Source organism: Miniopterus natalensis, chromosome 4, assembly GCF_054644295.1.
Source record: "Miniopterus natalensis isolate mMinNat1 chromosome 4, mMinNat1.hap1, whole genome shotgun sequence".
Lineage (NCBI taxonomy): Eukaryota > Metazoa > Chordata > Mammalia > Chiroptera > Miniopteridae > Miniopterus > Miniopterus natalensis.
The window spans coordinates 56,201,123-56,216,178 of NC_142084.1; the positions used below are offsets into that span (position 1 = coordinate 56,201,123).

General features: G+C 44.7%; 1 protein-coding gene across 3 annotated transcripts in view; it reads left to right on the forward strand.

Annotated features, from left to right (window-relative positions):
• Window positions 1–4,979: 4,979 nt before the first annotated feature.
• GALNT7 (polypeptide N-acetylgalactosaminyltransferase 7) overlaps window positions 4,980–15,056 on the forward strand; it is a 114,923-nt gene continuing 104,846 nt past the window's right edge. Inside the window, exon 1 of one of the 3 annotated variants that reach the window (XM_087816552.1) lies at window positions 4,980–5,154. In XM_087816552.1, the coding sequence (XP_087672678.1) occupies window positions 5,029–5,154 (126 nt within the window). In that variant the 5' untranslated portion in view covers window positions 4,980–5,028. The remainder of the gene's footprint in view (window positions 5,155–15,056) is intronic. The other 2 variants (XM_087816553.1, XM_087816551.1) reach the window with 2 other exon arrangements.

A 15,056-nucleotide genomic window follows, 5' to 3' on the forward strand; every position in this document is an offset into this window, starting at 1 on the left:
CACACAAGTACAAATTTAAAAGTCCCAACCATATATTAACATCACAGGACCATCTCACAATTTCATTATTGGAAGGGATGTTAAAGATCATTTGGTCCAACTCCTTCATTTTACAGATGAAGACAGTATACAGAGGTGTTTGGGTTTTTTTGCAAGATAATCAGAAAGAGCAATTATTTAAGATTTGGATTCCTACTGAAAGAGTTCAGCATATCATAATGGTAATTGAATTGCAAATAATAACTGAAAAAAATTGTTTTTTGACCCAGGCATTTGATTACCAATACTATTCTCAAGCCTCCAAAGTGGCCTCCAATGATCTTCACCTGTTATTACCCATATCCCTGTGTAGTCAGCCACCTCCCACACTGTACCACACTGGCTTCTGTCTTGAATTCTCCTGTGTTCCCTCTGCCACATACCTGAGATCTTTCACTCTGGTGGAAGCCGGCAGCCATGTCATGAGTAGCCCTAGGAGAGGCCCATGTGGCAAGAAAGTTTCCCACCAATAGCCAGTGAGGAAGTGAGGCTTGCCTGTTGGCCTTGTGAATGAACTTGTAATTAGAGTCTCCTGGCTTGTTGAGCCTTGAGATGACTGCAGTTCAGCTGACACCTGGGCAACAGTCTCATGAGACCCTGAGCCAGAATTACCCAGCTAAGCCAGTCCTGGATTCCTGACCTTCAGAATCTGTGTGAAATAATAAAAGTTAGTTTCTTAAAGTGCTAAATTTTGGGGTAATTTGATATGCAATAAGAGATAATTAACAAACACTATTCAAAACCAGTATGTTTTTAAAGTACTTTATTCCTCATTTACAGTTGGCATACAGTGCTATATTAATTTCAAGTATACAAATAGTAATTAGACATTTATGTAAATTACAAAGTGATCACCACCAAGTCACTATATATTTTTAACAAACTTAAACTACAAACACCTTAGATATATCTAAATAATAATTCTTTTCTAAACAATAAAATACATCTTTAACATAAATACTACCACTGGTGTTCTTCTTTGACAGAGGGATTAAATGGTTTACAGAATAGATAATAGGATATTTAACTGTTAGTCTAAAGCTCACAGATTCTAATTTAACCAGAGTTCTTGGCAACCAGACATAGTTAAAATTGAAAGTTGGTTGCAGATAGTAATTGCCCATGGCTACATGTTCCCATTTCAATACAACTTAATTTCCTTCTTTAGTTTGAAATCTCAGTAGATACAAAAATCTGTATTTAAATTAAACAATCACTTTCTTCTTAGCCTTCAGTAGCCTTAGTAGGATGCAGACTAAGAAGGAAACAACAGTCTACCAGCTAATGATGATGAAGACATGTAAAATAACCACTTTTCTAATTTAAAAAACCTCTAGGTAAGGAGAAACAGTAGTTGAATAGCCCTGACCCTCTTTGAAGTTTCATCTTCCCTTTATAGTCTCAATCCAATCATTCATTCAGCATTTTATCAAAAAATATTTATTGAACCCTTTGTACACACTAGACATAGGGATACAATGATGAACTGAATGGACAAGGCTCTACCCTCACTTACTTTTATCTGGGAGTGGAAAAAAGCAATTAAGCAATTACTGTGTTGTGGTAATTATTAGGGAAGGAAGCGCCTAGCAGGGTGCCTATCCCAGTGTACTGGTGGGGAGGGATATGAGGATTGTGGACTGGGAGGGAGTGTGGGAAAAGCTTTTTGTTAAGGGGTCATTTCAGGCAAAAAGAACTCCATGTACAAAGGCCTGAAGGCAAAGGGGTTCAAGATACATTTAGAAACTCAGAAGTTCGGCTTGGCTATAGCATAAAGAAGGAAGGAGTGGTGAGAGCCCTGGGGAGTGCACTACACCTTTAAGTTACCTCCCAAGAATGGGCATAATTCCTTTCGGTGGGGGTTTCCCTTTAACAGAGCAGGTGTAGGGAAGAATTAAAAACTAAAAAAAAAAAATCTTTAGGCCCTGACCTTTTGCATCCTGTCTGAGAACACATATTTATATTCTAGGCCCAGAGAGCTAATATAGTTTAGCAAGGAGTATGTACGTAGTGGCAAGAATTTTGAGGTTAGAATGGCCTGCTTTTTGAATCCCAGTACTTGAAAACAGTAACTACCAACCTCACTCAGGTCGCGTAAAGAAGAATGAAATAACAAATGTAAAGCATCTTGTACATGCTAGGCACTCAAAAAAGTCTCTTCTCTCCCATTATCTTGCTTCTGAGCCCACATCTGGCCTCACAGGTGAAGGTACCATGTCATCATCCACTACATGTGACCCCATAAACTGGCTGAAGCTAATGCTCTCTTAAGAGGCCATCTCCAATCCAGTTCTAGTCTCTACCCTCTTCCTCTGTGAACCCTGGGTTAGAGAAACCAGAAGTATTCCAGCATAAAAATCCCTGTCATAGGATAACTATAGCATTTATTAAAAAAAAAAAGAATTATTCCATATACAACTGAGACTTGCTCATCACATTATCTGTACTTTATATTTGCATATGTACTTGACCTCCACATATTCCTTTTGACAATATTGAGGTGAGTATTGTAATCACTATTCGGCCGATAAGAGTCTTAGGCTCAGAGAAGTTAAGTGACTGACCCTGACCTAAGTTTTGAATGTAGTTCATTTTCTAAACAGTTATGTCAACTCTACAGAGGGTGCCTCTCAGGAAATGTTGCAATGGGCATATATTTTGTTATATTTTTAGTTTCTTTTAAACATTGTTAGGACTCAGAAAAACATGGGCTTTTACAACTATATACTGATTCCTCAATGCCTTTGTGTCCTATCACACATATTTTAAAAATTATCTATGTGTAAAACCAAAGGGGGTGGCAGAATCTTCCCAAAATACTACTTTTTTTTCTGCCCAAGAACCATTCCAATCACTTTGGTGATAAGTACCACTTTCATTTTTCATACCTGCCCTACCATGCTCGTAATAGTAAAACTAAAGCTTCCTATTTTCTAGCCGTAAAAACCTGTCTCCTGACTGTGAAAATGGGAGCACAAATAAAAGGTTTAATTACTTCTGGTAGACTTTGGCTGTTGATTTCAAATGGAATTATTCCCTCATATGATCAGAAGATCTCTTGAAGGTCACCTGTTTCAAGCCCAGTCTCTGTTTAAAGAACTGTTGACTTTGCATGTTATCTAAGTAATTTTCCCCTAAGTACCCCTTCCTTTCAGAGTTTCTCCAAAGGTGGTGCCCAGATTACGTGGATCAGAATCACCAGGATACTCATTAACAAGTGATTCCTGGGTTCCAACATTGACCTGAGTGGTCACCCAGGAGTGGGGTTACCCAGTAAGTTCAACACTTTATCAAATATTCCAAATGTTTTTCACCAAAAAAAGAGACCTTCACCAAATTCTCCTTTATCTTATTGTAAAAACAACTGTTTTTTAACAAGCGGTTGATAAAAATGCTGAGTCAGACAATGATTTGTGTTAGGCACCTGAAACGCCCTCCTTCAGGTGCTCTGTATGTTGGGCTTTGATGAAATACTATATACAGTTATTCAGCCAAACAAGATTTTATCTATTTATACTGTCATCCATTCCACATTCCTCCATGTTGTGCATTAGGATATTAGCTCAAGTATTTTGTGGAAATTCTTAAATTATGGCATTTACAGAATTCCCCCAATATACAAGATAGTGTAACCCAAACAACGAAATAGGGGAAGTTAGTTTGGTACTATTATTTATTTTGAGGATTCAAATTCCCTATTTCATGCAAAAAGTTAAATAACCAAGGTTTACTGTTTTAAAGTACTTGCAAATATGAGATATTAAAGAAAAGGGTCAACTTTCACTATGCTAAAACTTAGGATATTAAACATTCTGTTCAACTTAAATTAGGCAGTTTAGGGTGTTACACCAACATCATTACATACACCTGGCCATATAGTAAAGCGATTGACATCTTTACTGGGAGATATGGACTCAAAAATTATTTCTTCAGGGTACGGTATTTAGCTAAACATTCTTCAGTATCCTTTCCTGTATAATTGATGTCTCAGGCAGAAAAGGCGTTTGAAAAACAGACATCAAGGAACTTCCATCAAGTGGCAAAAAAATCAGTCCTCAAACAGAAACATACCAGCCCATGAACAAGACTGATATTGCTTATTGCCCTAGACTGGCTTTCTTGTAACTGACTCAAAAGAAAGCTCAAGAAATACCGGCCCGTGAGCCCCTCCAGCCCAGCGATATTTGCACATCCCATCTGGGCCTTCTGGTTACAAACCCACCTCCTTAAGGAGCCGCGTGAAAAAGCAAGAACAATCATTAAAGAAAAGAAAAAATCCTCCCAGCTATAAATCAGCCACGTGGAGCTGCTGCAGCAGCCGCGGTGGCCCCGACTTCCTGGTTCGCTTCCTGCGAGCCCGCGGCGGGGGGCTCGGGCGGGGGCGCGAGGGCGGGAGGGGCGGCGGGAGCGGGTGGGCGACGCGGGAGGGGGGCCGCGGAGGCCGCGGGGCGCGGGCGTTAGGGCCGGAGTTACGGCCCATCCTTCCAGTAAAAGTTTGGGAATGGGGAAGCTTTAGGAGCTGAGCCGTGGGCAGAGGCTAAAGCTCAGAACCAGACCTGGGGAAAGTATAAGTTAGTGATCAGGGAACGGGGGGCAGCGAGGGAGAGTCGTGTGGGCCGTGGGAGACACAAGAAGGGGACTGCGGCTCCGAAGGGGGCAGGCAGAGAGGACGCTCAGGAGGGCGAGGCGCACGGGGCGGTTGGCGCCCTGCGGAGGCCGCGGGCGGCGGGCAGCACCGCAGGGGGAGCGCCGTCCGGGCGGCGGGGCCGCGGGGCCGCGGGGCCGGGGGCGGGGTGGAGGGAAGGGCCGGGAAGGTAGAGCGGAGGGGAGTTCCGGATCTGGAGCTGGAAAGGGCAGGCGGCGGAGAGGGCGGCTGCCGAGGCGGCGGGGGTGGGGGAGGGAGGAGGAGAGCCGGAGGAGGGGGAAGGAGGGAGGGGAGAGCTGTGGCGGCCGCCGCGCCGGCTGGGTGTCTCTAGCCGCCGGAGGAAGATGAGGCTGAAGATTGGGCTCATCTTACGCAGTTTGCTGGTGGTGGGAAGCTTCCTGGGGCTAGTGGTCCTCTGGTCTTCCCTGTCGCCGCGGCTGGACGACCCGAGCCCGCTGAGCAAGATGAGGGTGAGTGACCCGCCCGCCCCCTCCGGCGGCGGCGACCGGCAACTTGTTTTGTTTGCGCGCGAGAGTGGCGGGAGCCGGGGGTGGCGGGGTCGGGCGCGGCGTGGGCGCCGCAGCTCCGCAGGTGGTGCTGGCGCAGCGCGGGCGTCCCGGGGGCGCCGAGCTCCACGCACTCGGTCCCCGCAGCCCGCCGCCGGCCCGCCCCCTCGCCGCCCCTTCCTCCCGCGCTTCCCCGCCCCGGGCTCCGCCGCCGCCGCCCGCTGCGGCTGTGGCTCCGGTGGCCGCGCTCCTCGCTGCGACTGCGGGGCGGAGCGGGAGCCGAGCGGGGTGCCCGGGGGCGGGGGACACGGCCGCCCAGCCCCCCGACTCCTCGGGGCTGGGACCGCTGCGGTCGCGGCCGGGGGACGCGGGGCTGGTCCAGGCTGCGGCCTGTGGCGCGGGCAGGCCTGGAGGAGGGGAGATGCTGCCGCTGCCATCACCACCGGTCGGGACCAGGCCCCTGGGTCCGGGCTTCGCTCCCTCCACCGCCCGCCCGGGGGTGCCCGCGGCCGGGGTTCCCCCAGCCTGCCTGCCCGCTGGGGAGTGGGAGGGAGATGGCGCCCCGCCTCCGGCTCTTACGGACGGCGTCGCCCCCCCTCCGCCCCGCCGGCCAGGAACGGGGTGCGATGTGCGGGCGAGGCCTCGCCCGGACCGGCCCTTCCTCTCCCTTCCTCGGCGACGAGAGGGGCAGTTGGCCCGATGGGGAGGGGGGAGGGGGGAGGGAGGGAGGCAGAGGGGTGCAGAGGGGTGGCCCTGTCCAGCTCTCGGGCAGGCCCCCAGCCCTGCTGGGGAAGCCCCTTCTCCCGGAGCGGAGGCGCTGTCTGGGGGACGTGGAGCCGGTTCCTCTTCCCCGGCTGCGACAGGGCTGCTCGGCCGGGAAACTAACTTGTGCCGGCGCCCGCCGCCCCGCGCCGCCGCTCCGAGCGCCCAGGGCGCCGAGCCCGGGAGGAGCGGGTCGGCCTTGACACCCTGCTGCGAAGGGGCCCGTCGGGCGCCTCCAACCGCAGTTACCGAGCCGCGCCAGGAAGGGGCCGCGGTTAACGCGGCTTCGAGGTAACTGTGACCAGGTCACAGCAGGTTGGCAGCCTACCGGCCTCGCCCCCCGGCCTGACCCACTTAGCCCCCCAAGGAACCGCTGCACTGCCCCCCTTCCTAATCCCAGACCCAGCTGCCCGTGGGGTAAGGGAGGGCGTGGGAAGTGTGTAGGGCCACCAAGTGGCCAGGGGCCTTTGGAAGAGTTGTGCTCAGTTGTGAAGTGCCTTTTGCAAATATTTTCTGCATTGCATCTTACGTGATCTCCTTTATTAACTTTCCTTCTGGAAAGTTAGCATCAGGGAGTTGAGTGAGAAGTCTCCCTTTCTTGAATAAGAACTCTAGGATATTTCCTTGTAAGTTCCTTCCTATATGATAATTGGATTTACTCGTAAGTTTTAGTATATGAAGTTTTTACGGTAGTGGAACCTGTTTATAATATCTAGGGTGGGTTCCCATCCAAGCCATCTACGTTAAAAGTTAATGGAAAAAACAAATTTTGCTTTTCGATGTGTTTGTGGTTTTAAACCTCTCAGCTCTCAGGAGTGGTGGCTACCTTTTTATGATTTTACTTTGAAAATGATTCATTGACAGAAAAACACTTGAATGTTACAATTGTTTGAGAGTATTTGTTTTACATCAGTGGCCTTTTGCAAAAAGCTAGAAATGTTAAAACCCCGTTTTCTGGGAGAGAAATTGAGGAGAACTGACAAAACTAGCCATGTTCAAAATGTTCCCCAGTTCAAATGGCAAGTCTTCTAGACTGGTGGGGGGGGGGGGGTTAGCACCAATACCCAGCCCTTAACACGTTTTATTTGTGCTGATATGTAAGTATGGAGCCACCATGCCCATTTAATAGCTATCAGAGGAGGTGATACATTGATTTTGGTCCAAATTACAGTCATGTGCTGCATAATACATTTCAGTCAACCAGGGACCGCATACACGATAGTGGTCCCATAAAATTATAATGGAGCTGAAAAATTCCTATCACCTAGTGACATGGTAGCCATGGTAATGTCACAGTATAACACATTACTCCTGTGTTTGTGGTGCTGGTGTAAACAGACCTGTGCTGCCAGTCATATAAAAGTGTAGCACGTACAATTATGTATGGTACATAATACTTGATAATGATAATAAAGGACTATGTTACTAGTGTACATATTACTATACTATACTTTTTATTATTTTAGAGTGTAATCTTTCTACTTATAAAAAAATAAAACTTTGCTCTAAAACAGCTTTATACATGTCCTGTTCACCGTGTCTCTTGATCACCTCATTTTCTCTTGGGCATGATTTAATCTCATGCTGTTTTGTACAATAGCATGCTGTACAGTCCTGTAGCCTGGGAACAGCAGGTTATACCATGTAGCCTAGGTGTGTAGTAGGCTATACCGGCTAGTTTTGTATAAGTGCGTTCTGACATTTGCACAATGATGAAATCGCAGAAGGACACATTTCTCAGAAGGTGTCCTCATTCATCATTAAGCCACACATGGCTGTATTTGATAAAGTTTGTAAGTGGATCCAATGTAATTTTGTTTGCCAAAGACAGAAGTGTAGCTTTAAGACTTTGAAACATAATTAATATTGAAAAGAATGCTTATGGATCAGAAGAGCCAAACCCTTTTATTGACTTTGCAGGCAAACAGTAACTAAGGTGTAAAATATAGATTATAAGTCATAAGAGCATAAATAAAAGAACTGTTGTCTCCCATTAATGAAAACTAAACTGAGCCCTGGCCCCTATGGCTCAGTTGGGTGGAGCTTCATCCCATACACCAAGAGGTGGCGGGTTTGATTACTAGTCAGGGCACATACACAGGTTGCCAGTTTGATCCCCAGTTAGAGCGCCTGCGTGAGACAACTGATTAACATTTCTCTCTCCCATCGATCTTTCTCTCTCCCTTCCTCTCTCTAAAAGTCAGTAAAAATTTTTTAAAAACTAAGAGTTTCTGAGATAAAGCACTAGGAAAATACCTTCTTTATGGAAGATTCTGACCAGTACTCAGATTCTGATTCCCCAGTTTCCCTTACCCTTCTGGTTCTTTTACTTTGATTATAATTGCAGATTCCTCCACCCACTGTGAGACACCTGCCTCTCCTTTAATGCTGATCCACATGTGGACTTTTTTTATGCCTATAAGTGGCCTGAGATAGGCTAGAAAAATCTAGTTTACCCAATACAGGCTCTGCCTCTAGTCGGGCAACTTATACTCATGGCTCTGCCCTGTGCCACCTTTTTGTACTTTCAGTGTTCCAGGTACTAAAGTCTGTTGCAACTTGGTCTTTTTTTTTACCTGGACTACTTCCTTGCTTTAGGTTGGTCCAGGCACTATTGCAAAATGCATTATCCATAGTCAAGACAAGAGAAACACATTTATCTTCCTTCTATCTCTGGGCCTCTCTAAGGTGAATGGAGTGAAAAATGATTTTACTGTTCAAATTGTACTCAGTTGTGTACGACTTTATAGTCAACAAACATTTTTGAGTGCCTGCTAAGTATCAGTGCTCGTTGTTGAAGAAACACTCCTTGCCCCTAACCTTAAGGATCTTGCAGTTTAGTGGGGGGGGGGGGGGGGGGGGCACATTAATCAAGACTCCACAAATCAATAAAAATTGTGGTACATGCTGTGAAGAAAAACCATGGGGCGGGGGTGGGAAAATAGACGCTCTTGGTCATAAAAGTCTTACCTAACGATACGAATTTTGAGTTGAAGATTTGAAAAGTAGTTGGAGTGGGGGTGAGGGGAGAGGGCGCTCCTGAGAGGGAGGAGGTCCTGCGGTAGAAGGCAGCATGGTGAACTGAGGCGCTGGAAGAAGGTCAGCATAGTTAGAATATGGACAGCGAGAGGAGAGGTCAAGTGAGGATGCAAAGGTAAATGTGGGTCTTGTACACCACGCTAAGGATTAGGTCTTTAGAACAGTGGGGAAGCCATTAAAGGATTTTTAAGTAGCTGAGAGACACAATCAGCTTTGTGTTTTGAAAAGATCACTCTGGCTGCCTGCAGAAAGTATGAATTGGTTTGGAGCAAGAGCAGATAGTACGAGTCCTGTTGGAGGTTGTAGTAGTTCAGGTGGGACATGATGTTGCTTAGATTGGCAGGGTGACAGTGGAAGTGGAGAAAAGTAAATTGATGCAAGAGCCATTAAAGATGCACAGGCATCGGAACTGGTGGGTGAATGTGGGAGTGAAGGAGGAGAAGGCGTTGAGAGGCTCAGGATGATAGGTTATTAGTTACATTACTGAGAGTTCTGAAGACAGATTTCATGCATTCATGTCATATTTTATGGTTATGGGAAAGTTTATTTTTTTAGCCTTTGTCCTCTAGATATTTTAAGGTCAGCATTTATTAAGACCATGTGTTTAGCACTTGAAAAGTACAAAAAGTTCCTTTCATTAAATAAATTTTAGTATCTCCCAGACCACGTATCCCAGCTTTATCCCTGAATAAGTGTTTCAAGTTGAGTCATAAGCCTCTGAAATTAAAGGTTTGTAATGGAAATGTTGAAAGATCTTTAGTGGTTCTATTATAGCAAATTCAGTACTGGTGAGAAGCTGTGTGCAAGCTGATGATTCTCTGTGCAGTTGCTACTTTAGTCACACCATTACTGCCACTTAGGTTAGAGCGTACATAGTAGGACAGATTAAGGAACCATTCCCAGGCAGAGGAGTTTTATGTGATAGGCAAGCTAAGACTGGTAGAAAGGAATATCACTTAAACAAGGATGAATGAATTGATCACCCCGTCACAGTCAAGTTCCACCTTACCAAAGCCATGTTAACTCAGGGATGATTGGTTGCAACCTGAAAAATTCTGCCCTTGGACGTAAGATTTTATTTCAAATGGAAGCGCCATTTATACTATTAGGGATGGAGCTGTCACTTAGCAAAAGACTATGGTGTCTGAAGTCCTACGTGGACACTTGCCTCAGTTCCCCAGGCAAAATGCCTGGGATTGGTTTTCATTCTATTTCGCTGTCCTTCCCCAACCCCACAATAAAAAACTTCCCCATTACCAAATCTAATAAATTCAAGCTTTGTAGACCTCTAGAAATTAATGCAGACTTTTGTATGCACGTATATTCTTCTGGGTCAAGAATCAGAAGCTTTCATCTTTCCTAAAGTTGCCTGTAAGCTACTAACTGAGCCCTTTGGAGGCAGGATTCATGTTTCCTGCTCATGGAGTATCTCCCCCATCTCCCAAGGTGCTGAACCATTTACTCATGAGTCCCTCATAGGTCAGAACACCTGGAAATGCCAACATTCCCGAGACTTGCTGTATCTGTCCATTCTGTGGAACTGTTTCCCATCTAGTGGCGGAAAGTCAGGCATCAGACCTGTTACCACCATACGTCCTCACCCCCTTTCCTTCCAGTAAGACCCTATTGGAAAATACCAAGAATATCTGAAGTAAAAATCCCTGCTCTCAAGGGATCACATCCTAGTTGAGGAAAAAGATGCAGTACTAGCATGGCCTGGTTTCCTTCCCCTCTTCCTTAATCCAGGCAGTGTAAGGAAACAATATGAGAGCTACCACAGGATATGTTTCAATAATAGCCAAACCAGTTGGTGATTTAGAAAAGCTGTTCAGGGAGAGCACAATTACAAGTAAAGAAAGTGAAAACTGTTGAACAGTCGAATTTGGATAACTATTTTGTGCTTTAGGCTAGCTGTGTAGAATGGGAGATAAGGCGTTGGGGACAATTTGGGTTCATATGAGCTGCATTAGATCATTTAATAATAAATTGGAGACGGGGGAGAGAAAATAATGCATCATTGAGTGAAAATCAGAATTCTGAGTTTGGGCCATTGTAAACAGAGTATTTGTAAATTCTAACTTCAGATTTATAAAAAGTTGGTCAGCAAGTTTGAATAGATATTGAATGTAGGAAAATGACTGTTATCTTCAATTTTAACCTAGATCTTTGTTCATATTTTGGATTCTGCTTTTCATTCCTGAAGAATGAATGTATAATCTGACAGAGGAAAAAAGTAATTAAATACAGGGTGGGGCAAAAGTAGGTTTAGAATTAATCATATGGAAAATAATACAATAATTAATAAATAATAATACAAGAATAAACTTTGTTTCACATACAACTATAAACCTACTTTTGCCCCACATGTAAAGAATTTTAACTTTCTAGAATAAAATGGACATAAAAGAAATGATTTTAAGGCTATAAAAGAAATGATTTTATAGTTAGATTATATTTGGTGGGAGAGGGAGAAGGTGGAATATATATTAACAGTATGGACAAATATCTTTGTAAGAGTTGGGAGATATAAACACGGCACTCGTGCAATCAACAAATATTTGAAGTATTGAGTGTTTAGTATTGCTTTAGGCAGTGGAGATATTATACTGTACAGTGGAGGAGGTATACAGTTTTGACATAAAGATGTTACTTAGGTCTTGACCTAATAACCGCACAGTAGATGTTGTGTCTATAATAACAGCAGTTTTCTTCTGATTATAAAGACAGGCCTTTTTATAATACCTCCCAACCTCCAACCATCCATTCGTTTACAGTAATGTATTGAGGGCTTTCTCCCTGCAAGGCGCTGGGCTGGGTGCTGGAGACGGCAGGAACACAAACTCCAGTCTCTTCTCATCAGTGAGATAAACGGTATGGATATGTAAGAGTCATGAAAAGGAGATTCTTACAGAGCTGTGGGAGGTGGATGTTCAGAGGCAAGAGTGAAGAGCGTGGCATTTGGCTAGACCTAGTGTGTCAGTGGGATTTTGACAGGTACAGATGAAAGGAACAGAATTCTAGACCAGCGATTTTCAACTGGTGTACCGCAAGAATGTTTAAAACATGCAATAGCTGACCATTCAGGGGCAGTGACCTCTTTTCCCTTAGCTTGTCAGATAAAATAATGACAACAGCCAGCACAATAGCCTTCCAGTATGAATGAATCAAAATTATACTTATTTTTTTGTCAGATTGGCAAAAAATATATTTTTTGGTCTGTGCAGAATTTTAGTACTTAGTTTATGTGCCATGAAATAAAAAGGTTGCAAAATCATTGTCCTAGCCTAAAGGAATATGGTGAGACCAGAAAGAAGTCCACTTTACTGGTGAAAAGCGGTAGAACTTAAGATCGGAGAAGTATGTCTGGACTGTGTTTTGCAGGGAATTAAGTAGTAGGCTAGGGGACTGGGTTGGGGTTTTATTCAGCAGGCAGAGAAGCTCTTTGGAAGTTTTGAAGAGGAGTTGAGAGATTGGTCACCTTTATTTATCAACTCTTGGTTCACTAATGCACTTAACAAATATTTCAAATATTAGGTGTCTACTAAATACTACTCTAAATATTAAAGTAGTATTATTTACTACTCTATGGCATTGGAGATGCCATAGAGAAGTAAATAATAGCAAGGATAATAGGAATGCATGTTGAATCCTTACTTTGTGCCAAGTAACCATTCTGCATGTATTATGTTGTTTCATTGTAACAACAACGCTCTAATGCAAGACTGATATAATCCCCATTTTATAGATAAGGCCACCGAGTTCCAGAGGTCAGCTCTTTGCCAAAGATCATTTACTTAGGAAGTGGTAGAGCCAGGATTCAATCTCAGGCATTCTAACTTCAGAGCTTTGCTCTCTGACCCTACCCTATGGTTTTTAACAACATAAATGAGACCCTGTGGACTACATTGAACGGGAGACTAGAGATAGGGAGCTCGTTTCAAATAGCAACAGTCACTGTGAAGACAACACGGGATAATATGAAAGAGAAGGGGCAGCAGGGACCACTCAGGGAAGGTTAGAGAAGGTGATGGCTGAAATGAGGCCTAAAGAGTTTAAGTCTGTAATACAGTTCTGAGGAAGAGCATTTCAGGCAGAGGGAACATGAAGTGTGAAGCCTCTGAGTTTGAAAAGGGGGCTGGAATGTTTGAGAAATAGAATGAATCATAATCATGTAGTTGTTGTATATATTGTTATATATACTATATGTAACATAGACATTACATTAAAATAATTAAAAAACACATTAGGCATTTTTTGTACTCTTAGTCTATGCCCTGGCTGGTGTGGCTCAGTGGGTTGGGCTCCATCCTGTGCACAGAAAGGTGGCTGGTTCAATTCCCGGTCAGGGCACATGCCCAGGTTTCAGGCTTGATTCCTCCAGGGGGCTTGCTGGAGGAATCTAATAAATGTTTCTTTCTGGATGGATGTTTCTCCCTCCCCCCTCCCTCTCCCTCCCTCTCTCCCTTCCCCCTCTCTAAAAATCAATAAAAAAGGAAGGAAGGAAGGGAGGGAAGGAGGAGGCCAATGTGACTGGAGCATGGTGAGTTTGGAGGGGAGTACAGTACTTGATGAGCTTGCAGATGTAGGCAGGCAGGGCTTTGGGTTGGATGATAAATTATATGATCATTGTACTCTGTGAGATGGTCCTAGATAAACAAAATGAGTAATAAGTTGTTTTGGCCACAGTGTTGTGGGCTGGACACACAAATAGCAATTGCAATGGATGCAACAAAAACTGTATTAACGAAGTCCACTGGGTCCTGTGGGATCACAGATCAAGCAGGATCTAGTCTGCCAGGCTGGGTGCAGTCAGAGAACTCATCTTAGGGCAGGTGGGCGAGACAAGGCAGGTGGGAGGGATGAAGGAACTGTGTTCAAAAGTTTGGAACACTGAGGCAAATCTGGGGGACTGCATGGCTGGAAGATTGGAATGCTGAGTGGAGGGATGGAAGGGAGGACCCTGGAAAGGTCAATAGCCTCTGAACCCGGAATGACTGAACACTGTGAATGGTCAGAGCCAGGGTATAAGCAATAATTTGGAGTCAAGTGCAGGCTAGATTTCAGTGAGGAGAGAGGTGTCTCTGTAGGAGATAATGAGACCTAAACTGGGAGAGGGACCAAGAAAATGAGTATGAAGAGAGAGAGAGTATGAAAGTGTAGCTGATGAGAGGAGAAATCCTACTGGATGGAACAGGAAAGGAAGAATGCCTTTCGAAATACCAGAACTGTCTGAAGTAGCGATTCTCAACTTGAGCAGGCATCAGAATCGCCTCAAGAATGTGTTAAAACACAGATTACTCAGCCTCATGCCCAGATGGTCTGATTCAGTTGGTCTGGGGCGGGGCAGAGAATTTGCATGTCTAACTGGCTCCCAGGTGATGCTGATGCCTGTGGTCCAGGGATCACACTTTGAGAAGCACCAATGTAGAGAATGTGTGCATTGGAGGCTGCAGAACAAAACATTTGTTTGGTTTGGAATATGGTATTTTACAGGCTTCGGTCGGTCAAGTGATGGTGTTTACCAGGTAGATGGAACTCAGAGTAGGATAAATCAGTACTGGATGCAGAGGGCCCAGCTCATTGGCAGGAACGTGATGTCTGTAGCTCAGGGAGTGGATTGGCAGATTCAGGGAGCACGTGTGTGGATGGAGGAGAAAAACATGGGTAGGAAAAAAGAAACATGGGAGGTGCCTTGTTTTAGATGCTGGAAAGGGCAGAGATGCAAGAAGGCACAAGCAGAAGTAAAATGCTTTAGAGAATATTGCCCTCTAGAAAACATGGGCAAAAGGTAATTTCTTTAAGGACGGGACCATCAACAATTTCAGATGCTACGATAATTGAGCAAGATCTGATTAGAATTAAGGATGCAGCAAGTGGCTGTGGAAACAAGTTTACCTGCTGCCAGATTAACCAGTGGTACTCGAGAGGGACTACAGTAGCATCTTCATTAGCATCTCAGTAAATAAGATGACCCAGGAAAACTGGATCGCATGACGAAGAAGTTCAAGGGGTGAAGGAAGGGTTTTATTAGATAACTATAACTATCAAAGAGGAACAAAACCCAT